Source organism: Homarus americanus, unplaced genomic scaffold, assembly GCF_018991925.1.
Source record: "Homarus americanus isolate GMGI-L3 unplaced genomic scaffold, GMGI_Hamer_2.0 scaffold34581, whole genome shotgun sequence".
Taxonomy (NCBI): domain Eukaryota; kingdom Metazoa; phylum Arthropoda; class Malacostraca; order Decapoda; family Nephropidae; genus Homarus; species Homarus americanus.
In genome coordinates, this window is record NW_024719123.1 from 724,888 (window position 1) to 745,100 (window position 20,213).

General features: G+C 49.8%; 1 protein-coding gene and 1 long non-coding RNA gene across 2 annotated transcripts in view; one reads left to right on the forward strand and one right to left on the reverse strand.

Moving 5' to 3' along the window:
* LOC121859937 (heterogeneous nuclear ribonucleoprotein K-like) overlaps positions 1 to 20,213 on the forward strand; it is a 113,825-nt gene that overhangs the window by 63,066 nt on the left and 30,546 nt on the right. The window contains 3 exon segments of the mRNA XM_042356899.1: positions 4,056 to 4,150; positions 11,689 to 11,745; positions 12,863 to 12,906. Coding sequence (XP_042212833.1) covers positions 4,056 to 4,150; positions 11,689 to 11,745; positions 12,863 to 12,906 — 196 coding nt within the window.
* LOC121859938 lies at positions 18,363 to 18,814 on the reverse strand. The gene is made up of 3 exons (XR_006087782.1): positions 18,778 to 18,814; positions 18,448 to 18,555; positions 18,363 to 18,396 (listed from the first exon to the last, which is right to left on the reverse strand). It is a non-coding gene; the product is annotated as an uncharacterized LOC121859938 (long non-coding RNA).

The window sequence follows — 20,213 nt, forward strand, 5'->3', positions numbered from 1 at the left end:
GTCTATGCGTCACTTGAAGGACGCCGCCACCCCTCTGTCTCCTGGCGTCGTCGCGCAGTTGGTGGGGTGTGGGAGAAAGACAATGACCAAAACAGACAGAAAGACATTCACATAGACATAAAGATATACAGATAAACAGATCCATGTCATTAAACTAAACTCGGGAGAAAATGTACGATAGTATTAAAGTACGTGTGTGTGTGTGTGTGTGTGTGTATCCCAGCTAAAATAACCCAGTGAGGAATTTTTGTCTCTTATTTTGGGCGGTGAAGGAAGGGGTGAGGCCGTAGAGGTCTGGCTTAGAGTTTGGGAAGCTCTTGGAGGTCAGGTGCGTCGCTGGTCAGGGTCATGGGAGTTCCAGCAGACTGTCTGACTGTGGATGGGGAGATGGATAGATATTGATAGGTAGCTTGTGTGTGTTGGGTGCTGAATGACTGTGGTGTTTGAAGCAGTCTAGTGTAGAACAAGACTGTTATTGACTGGTTGGTTTTTTATGGCAGTGCAGCACAGGGTGTCACGGCCGTCATCCAGCTCACTATGTATATACTAAGTGACCTCCATTAATTTATAAAAAAACAAAATCTTTTACATGTATATGTGTGTGGTGGCATTAATGTAACATTTTAATCACCCCAAAATTGTCTTTGAATTTGGCTCTTGGAGAACTGTCAAACACAGCGTGAGTTACTCCCGCCCGAGTATTGTTCCTCACCGCGCTGGTCAGTTTTATACATTAAAAACAACCAATCATTACAGCTCATAGGTCCCGTTATTTTATAATTTTGATTAGTTCAGTTAGGTCTGAGATCCATCTTTCTTTGATGACCCACGATGTGTCAAGGTGTTGGCAGGTGTACAGGGCGACCAGGTGCAGGTGAGAAGGTCGGGCCGGGTAAGGCAGGTCGGGCTGGGTGCGGGAGGTGCGGGAAGGAGGGGTCGGGCCACTAGCGTGCCGTGCCCTGCAGGGTGGGGGAGGGGCCGCCGCCGCCGCTCGCACGGGAGGGGGCGTTTGTTTTGGTCAGTGGTGGGGTCTCCATGGCAACGGGTAAACAATGTGGCGACAATTACGAGAGGCACGTGCCGCAGTGCTGTCCTAACCCAGCCCCGCCAGGCCCTTGGGGCTCTAAAGCACTCCAAGGGCACACTGGGCACTCACTTGTCCCTCTGATGCCCCGTGGGCGGCGATGGCAGAAGTCGGCGCCCGTGTGGGGGGCTGGGCGCCGGGGGTCAAGTTGTGGGGGTTGGAGTCGAGGTGGCCCAGGACAGGTGGGGGGGTGTTGGGGGAGGACCAATCAGGTGTGGCCGTGTGGTAGAAGGGGCCAAGACCCCCGGTGGCGCCGTAGTGGCACCAGCACACACCACGCCACCACCAATACCACCACAGACCTCACCACCCGCCCGCTGCCCGCCACTACCACCCGCCGCCCAACACCACCCCTGGCCGCCCTCATCCCCGCCCATCATCACCCACGCCCACAACCTCCTCCCCGGCCCTGGCCAGGTATGGTACGACACAGGTGTTCAAGACTCGGGACGCCCTCACACACACACACACACACACACACCTTCACTTTTCCCAGGGTCTCTTCTACCTGACCATTATATTGATCTGTTTAGATAAATTGTTATATGTGGTGTGGTAGGCAGGGTCTGTGGTGCATGTGTGGTAGGCAGTAATGTGGTACGTGTGTGGTTGGCGGTAGTGTGATGGGGGAGGGCTTGTGTGTGGTAGCGTGGAGGACCAGCGGTGGTGGAGGTGAGGAAGGGCTACGCTAGTGGTGGGTGGGTCACTCGGCTCTGGCTGACCCTCGCTCACCACCTCACTACTGCCGCTCCTCCCTCCGACGCCGCATCGCACACCTACCCCGCATCGCACACCTACCCACTGCCCCACGCCCACGCCCCCCAGCCTCATGGAAGAGTCTCAGCTGCCAGAGTCTAACGAAGGTAATGACCTAGAGAGTCACTCTGTAAAATTATAGGTGTTGTGCGTCATGGGTGACGGACCAGGGGGGGATATCGACCGTGGTGGGGGGTGGGTTGTGTAGGGGGTGGGTTGTGGGTGATGTGACCTACTAGAATCTGGATAAAGAGGGCTGACTTGAGGTCATGACCTGGGTTTGACCTGACAGCGAAGGAGCTTCCCCGCCAGATGTGGGGGAGGGAGGGAGGGAGGGAGGTACCTGGCGTAGGTTAGGTAGCGTCAGTGTCCCGCGGGCAGTCGACACACCTGGCCACACTTCTGCCCACCTCGACCGTCTCTGCCTCCAGTACCCCTGTAAGTCAACCCTCGCCCAACCAAGACGATTCGAACACCTAGGTCTTCTGCTGCAGGTGGTCACCTGCTCTAGGTACCAGCAAGTGATGTGTCTACATCACTAAGTTGAGTAACAGCGACGTTTATTCCGGCGACTTATCCTTGAACACGCCCTCGAGTCTCTGTCGTCGTCGAGTTAATTGGCGTCCTTGAGTGCTGTATGACCCCCAGGTGTGTCGCCCCATGTACGACCTTCAGGTGTGTCATCTCCCCTTGAGTGTTGTAGTCACCCATGTAGACAGTTTGTGGCGACCGCGGCCCTCGTGTTATCTTAACTGATGGTTCACTTATATATATATATATCTATAGTTGGTTTACATGTGAATAACAACAATATGTAAATAAAACGGGTTTTGGCGACGCGACGCTTGCTGAGATAACCGAGGACGTGGCTATTACAGGCGGGTGTTGGTGCCCTCCTGACGCCGTCGTGGCTGCTCCCAGTCTCACCTCCGACACATATTCCGTCATGTTGGATCACCACGACGATCTCAACCAGGCCCCTCCGCTACCTGGGTCTCCCCACACCACCCAACAGTCGTCCTCCCCTCACCCTCCCCAGCCCCAGGGTGAGGAAGCCATGGAGGCCCCGCCCGCCCCGGCAGGTGGTGTGTCTCCACAGCTGGCCTCGATCCTCCAACCCCCTCCAGGACACGTGATCGAGAGTGACCTCCCCTCTGACCCCTGCTGCTCCGCCCAGGTGACCGCCAGGGCTTCGTGTAGTGGCAGGAAGACCGCTGGAACAGCAGACCCAGGTAGTGGTGGGCTTGAGGGAGGCGTCTGTTCCACTAGAGGTAACCGGCTGCCCACGGGACTGCCTGTGTGACCCTCCACCCCGCCTGACCCACCCTGGGGAGTAGTGGTAGACCCCCGCGCTCCACCATCGCCTCCCCACGCTAACATACCTTGCCTCTTAATTAAGGAGAGATAGAGTGCAGCACATGTGACGGTGTACAGTAGTGTGGTGGGTGAGTCATGTAGCGCGGGGAGTCTCCACCTATAATGTATTTCACTGTAACTGTTGAGTTTTGAGCGGCGATGCACCCTGGCCTCTCCCTGTTGATATTTGTTGTCTTGGTGATGGTGCTGACGGACTGGGGGCGTACAAGTCCCTTCCGTCCGCCGGTTGACCCTCAACCATCTCCTGGCACAAACTACTGCCACAAGATATTAGATGTTTTGACAGTGTTCTATCCTGGCCTGTCCCAACCTGGGCTCTCCCCATAATAAGCCCTCCCTCCCTTACCATCATGTGACGTACCCTGGTCATTTCCACCGTCTTGTTCCCTCCCTGTGTCTTTACCTCCTTGACATGGCGTCGTGACCCCTGCGTGACCTCCTTCTCACCCCTCCCCCCTCTTATCTTGTGGTGAAGCAGTATCGCTCACTATTGACGTGTGCTGTTATTAAAGACCCTCACTTAATATTGTCGCCAATGCCTCCCTCCATAAGCTTGATATATGTTTTATTTAATACTCTCAATATTCTTTCCTTATTTTGTATGAGCATCTGAACAGGACGAGGTACCAGTGTGTGTGTTTGTTTGTTCTGTGTGGTGTTGGGAGAACATTTGTCCTTAATATTGTCTCCAAATTGCCCTTCCCCTGAACATTGTAAATATCATGACCTAATTAATCCCCATCCTTATTTTATTGTTATTTCAGCAGGACAAAGCACCTGTGTTTTTGTGTTGTGTTGGTGAGTGAACGAGAAGTAAGAATTGTTATTTGTGTTACAGGGATGAAGCGGATGTCGGAGATGGAAGGAGAGACGCCACTGAAACGCCCTCGCCCCGCCGGTGACACAGAGCTTCGTCTTCTCATCCAGAGCAAGGTTGGTCTTTTACCCTACTGGGGGAGTGTCTGGGGTGTGCTGGGAGTGTCTGGGGGAGGAGGGTGTGTCTGGGGTTGGGACTCTCAGGGAAGTATCTGGGGTGTCGGCTACTGTTTTGATAAGGGACTGTGGGGGAATTCGATAAGATGAAATAATCAACATTGATCTGCCAAATAAGTTGATCAAGATTAGTTAAATGCGTTCAAATAGTAGGGCACCTGAAGATTAAACACCCTAGTTTATTCACCTGAAGATTACACACCCTAACCTAACCCCCAAGGTAGTATTAAGTTGGTTAATTATCAGGTGAAATAAACTGGGGTGTCTCTTCTGCAGGTAATCCCATTTATTAAGGGAACCTGCAAAAACGCCAGTGACAGGTGTAAGTTCGTGTACAGGTGTTTGTGCAAGTGTGTTGAGTTTCACGTCCTGTCTGTCTGTACAGGTGTGTGGGTCATTGATTCAGGGTTGTGGTGTTTAAGGGTAAGGGATGTGGTTTATGAGGATTAGGGATGACTAGGGTTAGGTTAGGTTAATGTAGTCAGGGGTAAGGGATGAGGAATAAGTAGTGTATTAGGGATGTGGTATAAGGGAGCGTTGTGCTGGTTCACTTATCCGGTATCTACACTGTGTACCGTTATGGGTTGGAGGCTACAATGGCGCCTGAACAAAATTGAACTAAAAAATCCAACCGGATAAATTCTCTCGTTAGATTAATTTCACATTTAAAAAAATTCCTACTTTAAAAAAAATAATAAATGGAGTAATTTCCAAAAAGTGGCATTTAACTATTTCCCAGTAGATTAAATCTTCGCTGAGTATTTCTAATGAGATAAACTCCCTCTAGACAATTACCCATTGGACAAAAAAATCTCTTCGGACAATTCCCGCATTAACCAGACTGGCAGATAAAATTTTCCATTGCACAAACTTCCATTTGGCAATTATCCACCAGACGAAATCACCTTGTTAGTGAGATAGTGTCGCCCTAACAGCCCTCGACAGCCACAGTGGAACATGGTAGGTTGCAGGGTTATTATTGACTAAACGCCCGTCACTATCTGGAGTCCTCAGCAGCCGTCACAATTCATCGTAGTTGATTGCTGTTTTTATTATTTATCGTCAGGTAATTAGACCAATAACATACAGGGTCATCCAAAAATAATAATACCCAGGTTTTAAGTACCATCTTATTAGCCAATCACATACAGGGTCATGGAAAAAGAACACCCACGGTTAAAGTACCCCTCTTTCAGCAGTCACATACAGGGTCATGGAAAAAGAAATACCCAGGTTTTAAGTGATTGTGTATTAAAGTGTCTGTATTTTGTATGACCCTGTATATTGACCCACCAAATGTCGCCACATGTTGAGAGAAATTTGTCAGCAATAGTTTGATTGTCCTTATTAGCTATTTTCTGTAAATTAAATAGTTAATATCCAAACTGTATTAGTGTTTTGTTTGTATGTATGTGTGAATAAATGAAAATGTGTGTATGTATTTATGAATTTATGTATGTATGTATGTGTGTATGTATGTATGTATGTATGTATGTTGTTTTTATTTCTAATCTTAGTCGTAATTTAATACATTTTTTAGTTAAAATTTTGGTGTGATGCTTAATGTCACATCATTCATCTTCAAACACCTTTTTCCTGGTCTCTTCAACTACCTGGCCGTCTCTGATCGCGTAACACTTTCTGCCGATCGTCTAGGATTTTATCGGGGGTGAGGGAAGGTGTGGGTGGGGGGGAGGGAGGGGGCAAAAAATATGTCTTTATCGAGTGACCTGGATTTTTATATGTCTTGGGAACCCGTTTAAGTTTTCAGTAGGGGGAGGATGGATGGTAGATGGTGAGGTGTTTTGGTAGTGGTGATAGTATTAATGACGATGGCAATATAATGATGATAATGATGGTAGTAGTTGATAATGATACTAAGACTAATGATGAAGATAAATAATGAATAATATAATTCATGATAATGCTAGAAAGTGAATTATTTATAGCAGGTGATGGTCAATGATAATTCGTAATAGTATAATAATCAATAATAATTAGTGGGAGTCTATAATAATCGAAGTAATGGTGGTAATTATAGCAGGAGACTAGAGTTTGTTTATCGAGGTGTGTTGTGTGGAGGTGGGTGTAATGTGACGAGGAAGTGTATGGTTAGCGGTTGACCACACAGTGTAGAGGGTGTAATGAGGGTATCGCATGGTGTAGTAGGGAGGGTGGTACCACATCGGACGCCACTACAACACCTACAGTATACTCATCCTGGAGAGTCAGGGGTATCACATCTGACCCCGAACTGAGGACTTTGCGGAGGGGGTGTTGACGCTATTAAAGGAAGAGTCACAGTAAAGTACAGGACTCTACTGATAGCTGAGAGTCAAGGTGAACTGTCTAGGGTGTGTGATTTTTAGGGAGGAAGTGGTGTGTGTTGTTGTCTAGCCTAAGTGTGTCGGTGATTTATTTTTCACGAGAGAATGAGTTCAGTTGATTCTTAAGGCTCGTCTTTAATGGTGAGTCACTTTAAAATTGTGTTGGTGGTCCTGCTTTTGTTCTTGATCACACACACACACACACACACACACACACAGCAGAAGCAAGTCGATACGCATGCTATAAACTTTATGAATTCGTTAACACGCAACACCCCGCCGCTACACACACACAGTACCCGGCAGATGGCACCACGTTACGTAAACTTGGACTCAACTTTGATGAAATGAGGCGGTCGTTTCCCTCCTCCTCCTCCTCATCCGTGATATTGTGCATGCACTCTCAGTTTGACCTTTTTAAAAAGTTTAGACCAGATATGTAAAACTGGCTCTCAAATTCCTGGGTGAGGTGCCGGGCTGAGCTAGCAAAGTTTGTGTGAGCTTTCCCTCTTGTTTTTTCTACACCCGCCCCTCTCCCGGAAAAAAAATACCTTCCAGCTACCCTCAGTGGCGGGGAGTGACACCAGTTGTTGGCAGTGGGACAGCGTAGTTACCAAGTGTTAGTAACAGAGCAGTGGCATTGATGTTGGTAGAGAGAAGGCGTTAATAGCAGATGGTGGCAGTAGGGGGGGGGGATACTGCTCACAACAGGGAGATAATTATGGAACTTATATGTTGTCAGGGGGGAAAGGGCAATATTTCTACTAGATATTGGTGGTAGAGAGAGAAGTTGGCAGAGGTACACAAGATGGGTACCCGTCCATGTCAACCTACCTCTTCCCACCACCGTCACCTCCCTTCCCCTTACCGTCACCCCCCTTCCCACCACCGTCACCTCCCTTCCCCTCATCATCACTTCCCTTCACTTGTCACTGTTTTTGCTTAAGGATGATGTCAAGCGGTTCATTATTCCGTACACCCGGTCATGTGTCTCCTGCCACGACCTCCTCAACCTCCACGCTGGCCTCCACTGCTGTGTTTTGTCGGTCGTGAGAGGTAAAGACGACCTTCTCCTCCACGGGATCACAGATGGATGGGTGGATTGATTAAATTGATGGATTGATTGATACGTATTCATGCAATCTGGATGGACAGACAGATAGATAGATATTTATTTTTTCAGTAAAATATCAATACACGTTTATATTTATGTAACCCGTACATAGACATATTTTCCTCCTCCCCCTCCTACTCTTCCTCCTCCTCCTCCTGTAAACGTTGTGGTGTCAGCCTCGACGTGTTCATTGTGTGAGGTGATGAGGGGAAGGGGACTCCTCAGAGCTCCCCACGGGGTTATAGTCCTCACAAACTGGGCTTATCAAGGTGAAGGGAAAATTTCAGGAATCACCCCCCTCTCCCATGTATTTTTTGGGTGGCGGGGGTCTTTTAAAAACTAGTCTTATCGACAAGGGATTTGAAGTGCCATTCACATTTTTTTTTTACTTTCTAACACTGGGCTTCGTCTCTCTCTCTCTCTCTCTCTCACACGGGGTTAGGGTTCCAGTTTTTCGGGGGTTCACATGGGGGATTTTCCAGGGGGTGTCTAGTTGTCACGTGAAATAAACTGTGGTGCCCAATAATCACGTGAAATAAGATGGGGGTGCCTAATAATCACGTGGAATAAACTGGGGTGCCTAATAATCACGTGGAATAAACTGGGGTGCCTAATCTTCGTGTGCTGCGAGGGTAAGTGATTCTGTTGACAGGATAGGTAGTCGTACTCCTTCGCTCGTGCTGGGGAATGTAGCGGTGGCGGCGCGTGTGGCCAGCTGCCAAGACCTGGTGTAGCTGTCACCTCACTTATGGATTTCCTGTCGTTGGTGATGGCTGAAACCCTGGTATTTTAAACACCACCTCGGCCACTTTTGGTGTAGAGTTTGTCCAGTGACGTGGCGTATGTGTGTGTGTCTTGGGAAGGTGTTTTTGGTCACCTGAAGATTAGACACCCTTAGCTTATTTCATCTTATTGGTTGATGACATTGAAGTTACGTAGGTTAGTGTTAGGGTGGTTATTCCTCAGGTGAAATAAGCTAGGATGTCTACAGGTAAAATAAGCTGGTGTCTAATCTTTAGGTGAAATAAGCTGGGATGTCTACAGGTAAAATAAGTTGGTGTCTAATCTTCAGGTGATCTATTGCAGCATACCTTGATGATCCAATTCTTATAGACCTCTTACACTGCTGGTCTCCCTTAGCTCTGGGATGGGTGGGGGCGTCAGGTAGCTATCTTCACCTTGTTTCGACTCAGGTGGACAGGGTACACAGGTGTGGCTCATTGCGAGGCTTGAGAGTGTATTGCCAAGGCCGTGTTATGACTAAGACGCTCTTTAATTATTATTAGTTTTGTTATTCGTCCTAACAGGTGACCTTGTTAGGTACAGGCATCTAAGACACACACACACACACACACACACTCTACATCATGGTGACCTTCGTGCAAATGCATTCAGTACCTGCCCCAGTGTCACTTAACTCTCCGAAATGATTTTGTTAATGAACTGAGAGGATTCATCACACTCGCTCGCGCTCTCTCTCTCTCTCTCTTGCCCACCGTGACCACTATCTCCTACACCGGACAGTTATGGCGAGTTAAGACTGGCTGTTTGTATGGGTCAAGTTTAAACCTCCCCAAGGTCCTTCACTTTTACGAGGCTTGTTAGTGGAGTGTGATGGTGCAGGTTAGTGGTGGGCGTTGGTGTTATGGTAGTGTGATGGTGCAGGTTAGTGGTGTGCGTTGGTGTTATGGTGGTGTGATGGTGCAGGTTAGTGGTGTGCGTTGGTGTTATGGCGGTGTGATGGTGCAGGTTAGTGGTGTGTTATGGTGGTGTTGGTAGTGTGATGGTGCAGGTGCATAATTACTGGCGTTTTATCGTGATTGCTGTATGCTATCATGGTACAGATGTGGCGTTATGTAATGAGAGAGAGAGAGAGATTTATTTTTGTTCACAATGTTCCTGAGATTATTCCGGTGTTTTTGTGGTTGAGGTGACTTGGGTAACAGGTGTGGTTAATGTGGTCAGGTGGTACAGGTCAGTTCCGAGGTGGGGATGCAGGTGAGACGGGCCCCAGTCCTAATAGGCCCCTCCAAACCTAAAAAAGTAGTATTAACAGTAGTAGTAGTTCCGGGTAAATAAGTAAGGGGTTTAAGTCATCTTTGTATAGTACCTAAATATGCTAAAAAGGTCCTTAAAGTTACTATACTTAACTCATTTACAATACGAGCACAGGTGATGAGGCAAGAACACCTGGAATGATTTAAATGGCTGGTGCTTTAATGAGAGTACAGCAACACCTTGCGAGTTGATGACGCTGGAGATGTAAGTACAGGCGTGTCCAGCTGAGCACCGCATTATTACAGGTGTATATACAGGTACAGGTGTATATATAGGTACAGGTACAGTGATCAATGGGGTGAAAGTGGGTCTTGTAGGTTTCACTGATCCAAGGAGAACTATTAAAAAAATAAATCATCTAGACGTTAAAACTTGCGGTTATTTTAAGCTATTTTTACTGGTATGTAAGTTAAAAAAAGACACTTAAGGTTTGAAACTGTAACCAGACTGGACATGACTGTATCCTTACATTACTGCGAAGTCTTGGAACGTGAACCTACACACTGACGCTCCTGGTCGAAGTCTACGGTGTTCCCTCGTAACACTCTGGTGATGGGAGGGTGGTGGAGGGGAAGTGGGGGGTGGACGGGGAGGCATATGCGACGTACAGGCTGAGAATATTTTATGTATCGATTATTCAGCAAGGGCAGCTGCGACAGGAAAGCTGTGTGGTGTTTGAGTGCAAGTGTTGGAGGTGACGAGGGGGGGGGCGCCATCTGGCTCTTAACTGTGCAAACACCTGTTCCTGTGTGTAGGGGCAAGGTGGCCACTGACTGTATGTGGGGTGGTGGTGGTTTGAATTGAATTGTAAGCTTATTTAACCAGAAAAATACAGATACAGAGGATAATAACAATATTAACATGGCTGAGCCAGTTGAGAACCCTGAGCCTTTGAGGCACCTGATTATACTATACATTTATGGGGAAGATAGGGGCCACTGACTGTACGTGGGGTGGTGGGGAAGTTATTAGGGCACTGACTGTACGTGGGGTGGGGAAGTATTAGGCCATGACTGGTGGGGGGGTGAAGCATAGGGCCACTGACTGTGGGGTGGTGGGGGGAGTTTAGGCCACCCAAGGGGTGGGGTAGGGCCACTGACTGTACGGGTGGTGGGGGAAGTTATTAGGGCCACTGACTGTACGTGGGGGGTGGTGGGGGACGTTATTAGGGCCACTGACTACTTGGTGGGGGTTATTTGTGCCACTTACCCAGCCTGTGAGTTAAGGGTATAAAGCAATTTGCTGTAGGGGAAGGGGGAGCCACTTACCCTTACTTACATAGGGGGAGGGGCGTGCCGAGAGAGAGAGAGGGAGGGTTGTGTGCGTGTGGGGACAGGAGGGTAAAGTGTGGTACAGGGTCTTGGCTAATTATTAGTGTGTGTGTGTTAGGGAGGGGTGGTGGCGCCAGCGAGGATTTACTGCCCGTCCTCCCTTCTCACCAGCCCTCACCACTACCACCAACACTTCACCCTCAGTGCCACCACCATCTACACTACCACCATTTCCACCCATCACTACCACCTACATTACCATCACCACCACCCCTCACCATCACCTCCACCGTTTATTCTACGTGTGAGAAAGACCGTCCCTAGATACGATAGTGTGAAGGTGGATTTATCGTCTTATGAACATTTTGAATCCATCTTTGTGTCATAGCTTAAGTGAGTCAGTCTGGTGTATTCTCATGCCTTCAGTTGGGTGGAACTTCAAGGTAGGAATGGTTGTGGATGATAACACACCAGTCATGAAGAACAGTGTTGAGTGCCTGTGTTAACCTTAGGTGCCAGTACTGTACTCATAGGGTGCCGGAGTTCAGTATTTTCTTAAGTCTGTAGAATGTTATTTCACAATTAAAATGTTGTTTTGATGGATTATAAACATTTGAGTAGTTGGAAGATATGTGCAGATAGACTTCATAATGTGTGTGTGTTATTGTTGGTGCAGTGTTGACTAATGTTGTTGTTGTTTTGTTTCAGGCGGCAGGCTCGGTGATCGGCAAGGGAGGCCAGAACATATCCCGTTTACGCAGTGAGGTGCGTACCCCAGGGCCGCTCTTCCCGGCCCCCGCACCCCCACACATCTCATCCCCAACCCTTCCCTCCCTCCCTCCCTCCTCCATCCTCCTTATCTCTTATCTATCTTTCTCTCCTCACCTCTGTTAGACACTGCTGTAACAGCCTACTGCTCCATGCTCTGGGAGTTCTTCACATCACATGGATTTATTTAGCATCACTACATTTATTCTTTTCCCCCCTTTGTTTTTGGTTCAAGAAGGTTGACACTTGAACACGTGTATACCGCGGCACTGGTAGCCAGTAGGTAGTGGCGTCCACGAGGGTGTGTCCTGCCTCGCCACCATCTACCTCGCCCACTGCTTCACTCTTCCACCCTCACCCATACACACCCACGACTCGTGTATGTATCTGGTATATATACATACCACAGGTGTGTATGGCGCGTCGGTGTGGGCGTGCAGCGTCGGGCGGGTGTAGGCGTGGTGAGGGGGGAGACCAGCACCCGCGTGGACGACATGAGTGTCAAGCCAGGTATAACCACACATATGTCCCATCATGACCTCCCCTGCGGAGTGACTCTCAGACGTGGTGTAAAAATGTTCTCAGGTAGACCCGGGCCACCAGGGACCTGAGGCAGTCTTGGACACTGGTGGTGACCGGTCACCCCGGTCACCACCAGTGTCCCCGGCAAGTCAGGGTCACCTGGTGGCTCCCAACCCCCTTCTGTAGTGGCGGTGGACGTGGGTGGAGGGTGGGCACTGTGCCACTCTACACTCTTCACCCCGCCCACCCGTCTCTTGTAAGCTGACCTGGTAGGTCAGCAGGTGCACGCCCCCACTTAGTGCGCACAGTGGCACCAATAGCTGCTATGATTGTGTTATACTGATGATAATGACAAGATAAGCTAGGAGGTAACATGTGAGTGCCGGTCTGTTAACTGGAGCCTTTTCTCCCTCCCTATGCCCCTGCCACCGCGGCTGCCCCCGATGTCCCGCCAACGTCCGATTGGTCAATACCAACTTGTTTCTGACCAATCCCATGTTGGCCCCGCCCCCTCTCGACTGACTGACGGCCGTGGTCATCTATGATTGGTTCATGTCCCGCCCAACCAACGTACGCCCCTCCCCCTGAGCAGAATCCAGCCAGTATTACCGTGCCCGATTGCCCAGGCCCCGAACGGTAATTAGTCTCTTTTACTGTTTTATCGTTTTTGCCTACAATCTCAGACGCCTGTAGATGATGTGGCAGCCAGTCACACCATCTCAGACACCTGTAGATGATGTGGCAGCCAGTCATACCATCTCAGACGCCTGTAGATGATGTGGCAGCCAGTCATACCATCTCAGACACCTGTAGATGATGTGGCAGCCAGTCATACCATCTCAGACGCCTGTAGATGATGTGGCAGCCAGTCATACCATCTCAGACGCCTGTAGATGATGTGGCAGCCAATCACACCATCTCAGACGCCTGTAGATGATGTGGCAGCCAGTCACACCATCTCAGGCGCCTGTAGATGATGTGGCAGCCAGTCACACCATCTCAGACGCCTGTAGATGATGTGACAGCCAGTCACACCATCTCAGACGTCTGTAGATGATGTGGCAGCCAGTCACACCATCTCAGACGCCTGTACATGATGTGACAGCCAGTCACACCATCTCAGGCGCCTGTACATGATGTGGCAGCCAGTCACACCATCTCAGACGCCTGCATATGATGTGGCAGCCAGTCACACCATCCCAGACGCCTGTAGTTGATGTGGCAGCCAGTCACATCATCCCAGACACCTGTAGATGATGTTGCTGTCAGTCACACTATCCCAGTCTGTAGATGATGTGGTAGCCAGTCACACCATCTCAAACGCCTGTAGATGATGTGACAGATCTCAGACGCCTGTAGATGATGTGGCAAGCTAGTCACACCATTTCAGTAGCCTGTAGATGATGTGACAAGCTAGTTATATCATCTGAGGCGCTATTAGATGATGTGGCAGCCAGTCACACCACCCCAACCGCCTGTAGATGATGCAGCACACCATCCACAACATCGCAGGTGGCTGTAGTTGGAGAACTTACCCAGTCACTCCATCTCAGACCCTTGTAGATGATGTGGCAGCCAGTCACACTATCCCAGTCTGTAGATGATGTGGCAGCCGGTCACACTATCCCAGTCTGTAGATGATGTGGCAGCCGGTCACACTATCCCAGTCTGTAGATGATGTGGCAGCCAGTCACACTATCCCAGTCTGTAGATGATGTGGCAGTCAGTCATACTATCCCAGTCTGTAGATGATGTGGCAGCCAGTCACACTATCCCAGTCTGTAGATGATGTGGCAGCCAGTCACACTATCCCAGTCTGTAGATGATGTGGCAACCAGTGACACTCCGGCAACTTCCGATGGTTTGACAAGCTTGTTGCAGTGTTATGAATCCTGTGCCAACCCTGCCACACCGTCAGAGGTTCCTTGAGGTGTTCTATCATGCTTGCCACACCTGAGGTACCTAAGGTGGTGTATCAAGCCTGCCACACCATCTGAGATGCTGCAAATGATATCCAAAGTGCCTATGGTGAAATATATCAAGCCTGCCACACCATCTGAGATGCCTGCTTGGAGTCGATGTATCGGCCTGCCACACCTGCATCTAGGTGCACCTAAGGTAACCCATCAAAGCACCACACCATCTGAGGTGCCCCTGTGGGTGATGTCATTAAGCCACCACACACCATCACCAGAGAGTGCCTAAGGTGATGTATCAAGCACACACACTACATAGGGTGCTGTGAGTGGTCTCAACTGCCCCACTATCTGTGGGGTGCCTAAGGTGATGTATCAAACTGCCCACCATCAACAATTTTCATGGTGGTATCAGCTAGCCACATCATATGAGGTGCCTGTAGGTGATGTATCAAGCCTGCCACACCATCTGAGGTGCCTAAGGTGATGTATCAAGCCTGCCACACCATCTGAGGTGCCTGTAGGTTATGTATCAAGCCTGCCACACCATCTGAGATGCCTGTAGGTGATGTATCAAGCCTGCCACACCATCGGAGATGCCTGTAGGTGATGTATCAGCTAGCCACATCATATGAGGTGCCTGTAGGTGATGTATGAAGCTTGCCACACCATCTGTGATGCCTGTAGGTGATGTATCAGCTAGCTACATCATCTGAGGTGCCTAAGGTGATGAATCAAGCCTACCACACCATCTCAGACGCCTGTAAATGATGTAGGAAGTCTGCCACACCATCTCATTTGTCTTTAGATGATGTAGCAAACCAATCACACCGTCTCAGACGCCTGTAGATGATGTTACAAGCCACTTAGTCTCCGACGTCTTCAGATGGTATGACAGCTTGTTACACCATCTCAGTCGTCAGTAGATGATGTAGCAAGCCAGTGACACCATCTCAGGCGTGTGTGGCCACCCAGCCAGCCACATGACAGTGGTGACCTCAACTACAGGTTTGAGGATGTGCCCTCCACATGGCCCTTCTCCCTGTCTCGCCCCATACAAACTTAGCATTATATTTATGGTGTGGAAGCCTGAGTCTCTTTATTTTGATATATATATACTGTATATATATATATTTTTTTTCCCACAAGGCTCAGGCCTCCATAATAGTTACAATATGTTGAGTAACTCAGGCATAACTCTGGCCTACCTGTTGTGTCCCCCTTTATTATTGCCCACCCCTATCAAGGGTGTAAGTCATGTGTTTTTTTCATCCCCTTCCCCTCCCTATCCTTAATGTGAACCCTCCCTTGTTTGTGTACCCCCCCTCCCCTATAGCGGCTAGGTCAGCCCATCTCCAGCTTCCCCCTCCCCTCACCCAAGTCACACACAACAGACGGTGAACAGTTGCCAGTGTGCCTCCCCTTGCCACTAACTCGTGTGACGTCATCAACCAGTCTGCTGTCCCATGACGTCATCCACACACTGGACTCAGCTGTACCCGTGACGTCATTTTCAACATTATTGCCAACTTAGAACATAATAACCTTTACCTTTGTTATCCCAGTTACCCAGACTGTCAAAGAGGGTCTGTTGCCCATGGTATCTGATAGTACAGTACAGGCATATTTACCCTAACCACAGATGACTGCTTAAACACTTGCTTAATGACGATAAAAGTACCTGGTTGATGACGTCACACTCACCTGAAGACAATTATTATCCTGTGCTTCTCCTAATCTGTGAATGTATAAAGAATATATATATATATTTATGCTTATTGGTATGTCCCTGGTCCCCTGTGGACAGTTGCTACTCACTAACTTAAACCCCCAGCCCTTCCAGGTAAACTCCTCGTCCCTGTGTGTATACTCTCCCTGTGACTCCATACTCCCTTCCTCCCTCTGTACCCAAACTCCCTTCATACCTACCCACCCCACTCTTCCCTTCATCCCTAACACACAACTCTCTTCTTACATACACTTACCAATCTTTCTCTCCCTATCTTTCTTTCTCTCCCTCTTTCTTTCTCTCTATGTCTTGTAATCTTCCTCCCGACCCATCCTTCATTCTTGTTCCCATCCCAGTGCCCCTTCCTCTCTCCTTGTCCATCCATATCTCCCATCTCGGCCCCCACCCTCCCTTCCTCTTATCCTTTAACCCAGCCATCCTCCTTTCCCATCTTAACACTAACTTTCTCTTTCCAGCTCTCATCTACATTCCCCTTCCATCCCTTCTTAGTCCCTAGTATGTCCACACCTGCTCCTTCACCGAGGATTTCTCTCTCATTCTCTCCTTCCTTTTATCTCCCTCCTTTGGTCACAAATCGGCCATCACCATTCCTCCTCTGCCAGTCTCTCTCATATCTCAAAGGCCTTGACTGTGTTCCTATCGCCTCTTCCCCCTTCTCTGTTTCGCTCTCCTACACTCATACTTCTGTGGCCACTCATAATACACACCTCATTTTCTATGCCACTTACCTCTGTCCCTCACCTCTCCCAATGCAAGCGGTTCTTTTTCTTCTTCCTGAATTGACCTGTTGATTAGCACTACCTACTTCTGGCATTCTCAGTAACTCTTACCGTGTTGAGAAAAACGAAGTGCTTGCTGGGCGTTGAGAGCCACACAACCACAGCGGCAAAGTCACCACCACATATGTTTAAGAATTGATATAAACATTGAAAAGGAAAAAAAAAGAGCTGTGAATTTGCTGCTGTGATGGTGCTACTCTCACAACATCTAGTCAATTTCTAGTAATGGTGATGGTTGCTGAGGATGCTAGTTGAAGGGGGGTCATCTCACTATATTCCTCACTATACATTTTTCCCTTATAATTTCCTTTCCTTGTCTTTATTCAAAATTCTCTCGTTTTTTTTGCAATTATCTGTTTTGTGTATTCTCTTTCTCTTATTTTCTAACATTTCCAACTCTTCTTTTGTGTTACTGTTAAAACTTTCTCTATGCAGAAGACTTGTTTATACTGTAATGTCCAAGGTTTCCCCCCACACCTGTAGCAATGCCGTGCTTGATATGGTATAACCCATCAGTAACTCAAGCTACCCTCAGCCTCTTCCTCCACCTGTCCACTGATGCTCCATACACCCACTACCATCCCACTTTCCTCCTCCTCGTCTTTTTGTCATTGTACACACACACACACACACACACACACACACACACACACACACACACACACATACACACACACATACATAAATACATAAAAAACAATTTCCACCTCTGTGACACCTCCATCCTGCTTTGAAATGACAGAATACTATCCTGGTCCACCTGAACCACACCACTATCCTGGTCTACCTGAACCACACCACCATCCTGGTCCACCTGAACCACACCACTATCCTGAACCACACCACTATCCTGGTCCACCTGAACCACACCACTATCCTGGTCTACCTGAACCACACCACCATCCTGGTCCAATCTTGAACCACACCACTATCCTGGAACTACACCACCATCCTGGTCCACCTGAACCACACCACTATCCTGGTCCACCTGAACCACACCACTATCCTGGTCCACCTGAACCACACCACTATCCTGGTCCACCTGAACCACACCACTATCCTGGTCCACCTGAACCACACCACTATCCTGGTCCACCTGAACCACACCACTATCCTGGTCCACCTGAACCACACCACTATCCTGGTCCACCTGAACCACACCACTATCCTGGTCCACCTGAACCACACCACTATCCTGGTCCACCTGAACCACAACACCACTATCCTGGTCCACCTGAACCACACCATCATCCTGGTCCACCTGAACCATTGCCACACCACTATCCTGGTCCACCTTGAACCACACCATTCATCCTGGTCCACCTGAACCACACCACACCACTCATCCCGGGTCCACCTGAACCACACCACTCATCCTGGGTCCACCTGAACCACACCACACCACCATCCTGGTCCACCTGAACCACACCACACCACCATCCTGGTCCACCTGAACCACACCACACCACCATCCTGGTCCACCTGAACCACACCACTATCCCTGGTCCACCCTGAACCACACACACCACTATCCTGGTCCACCTGAACCACACCACTATCATCCTGGTCCACCTGAACCACACCACTATCCTGGTCCACCTGAACCACACCACTATCCCGGTCCACCTGAACCACACCACCATCCCGGGTCCACCTGGACCACACTTCCATCCTGGTCCACCTGAACCACACATCATCATCCTGGTCCACCTGGACCACCGCCCTGATCCACCTGAACCACACCCCTGTCTTGGTCCACTTGGACCACACCTCCATCCTGGTCCACCTGAACCACATCACTATCCTGGTCCATCTGGACCACACCACCATCCTGGTTCACCTGAACCATTACCTCTCGTCTTGGTCCACTTGGACCACACCTCCATCCTGGTCCACCTGAACCACATCACTATCCTGGTCCATCTGGACCACACCACCATCCTGGTTCACCTTGACCACACCACCATCCTGGTTCACCTTGACCACACCAACACCATCCCTGGTTCACCTTGACCACACCACCATCCTGGTTCACCTTGACCACACCACCATCCTGGTTCACCTTGACCACACCACCATCCTGGTTCACCTTGACCACACCACCACCTGGTTCACCTTGACCACACTACACACCACTACCCTGTACTTGCATTGTCTTGTTTGTTCTGACCTGTCACCAGTAATTCCTCTTAATGAGCCTCGTCACTATTGTCAAATTGGTATTATTATTATTATTATTATTATTATTATTATTATGTTTTTCAGGTGTAGTATTAAGGACCATTTGTACTGTATGTAGGCGAGAAGTATACTGTAGTGTATATGATCATATAGCACAGTAGTTACCGGGTACCTGTGGTCATATTGTCTTGGCTTGGTAATGTGTTGTGTATTGGTGCTGCCTGTGTCACTGTGTGTGTGTGTGGCACCCTCACCGCCCGTCACCCCTTTACCCACCTCCCCAAACCACTCCCTTACATCGCCACCCATCACCTCCCACACACACCCACTACCCCTCACCCCTCACACTCACCTACTACCCTTCACCTTCCACACTCACCCACCACCCCTCACCCACCACCCCTCACCTCCCACCCTCACCTCCCACACTCATCCACTCACCTCACCTCCACACTCGTCACTACCCCTACCTCCCCACACACTCGTCCACTACCCTCACCCACCACCCCTCACCTCCCACACCCACCTCCCACACTCCATCCACTCCCCACCTCCCCCACACTCCACCTCCCACACTCACCTCCCACCCCTCACCTCGCACACCACCCACCTCACCCCCTCACCTCCCACCCTCACCTCCCCACACCTCACCCACCACCCCTCACCTCCCCACACTCACCTCCCCACACTCATCCACTCACCCTCACCTCCCACACCTCACCTCCCACACTCACCTCCCACACCTCACCCACCACCCTCACCCTCCCCACACTCACCTCCCACCCCTCACCTCCCACACTCATCCACTCACCCTCACCCCTCACACTCGTCCACTACCCCTCACCTCCACTCCACCCACCACCCCTCACCTCCCACACATTCATCCACCCTCACCTCCCACACCTCATCCACTACCCCTCACCTCCCACACTCATCCACTACCCTCACCCCTCACACTCGTCCACTACCCCTCACACCTCCCACACTCCTCCACCTCACCTCCCACACTCACCTCCCACACTACCCACTACCCCTCACCTCCCACACTCACCTCCCACACTCACCTCCCACCCCCTCACCTCCCACACTCATCCACTCACCCCTCACCTCCCACACTCATCCACTCACCCTCACCCCCACACTCGTCCACCACCCCTCACCTCCCACACTCATCCACCACCCCTCACCTCCCACACACTCACCTCCCACCCCTCACCTCCCACACTCATCCACCACCCCTCACCTCCCACACACTCATCCACTACCCTCACCTCCCACACTCGTCCACTCATCCTCACCCACTACCTCCACACCCTC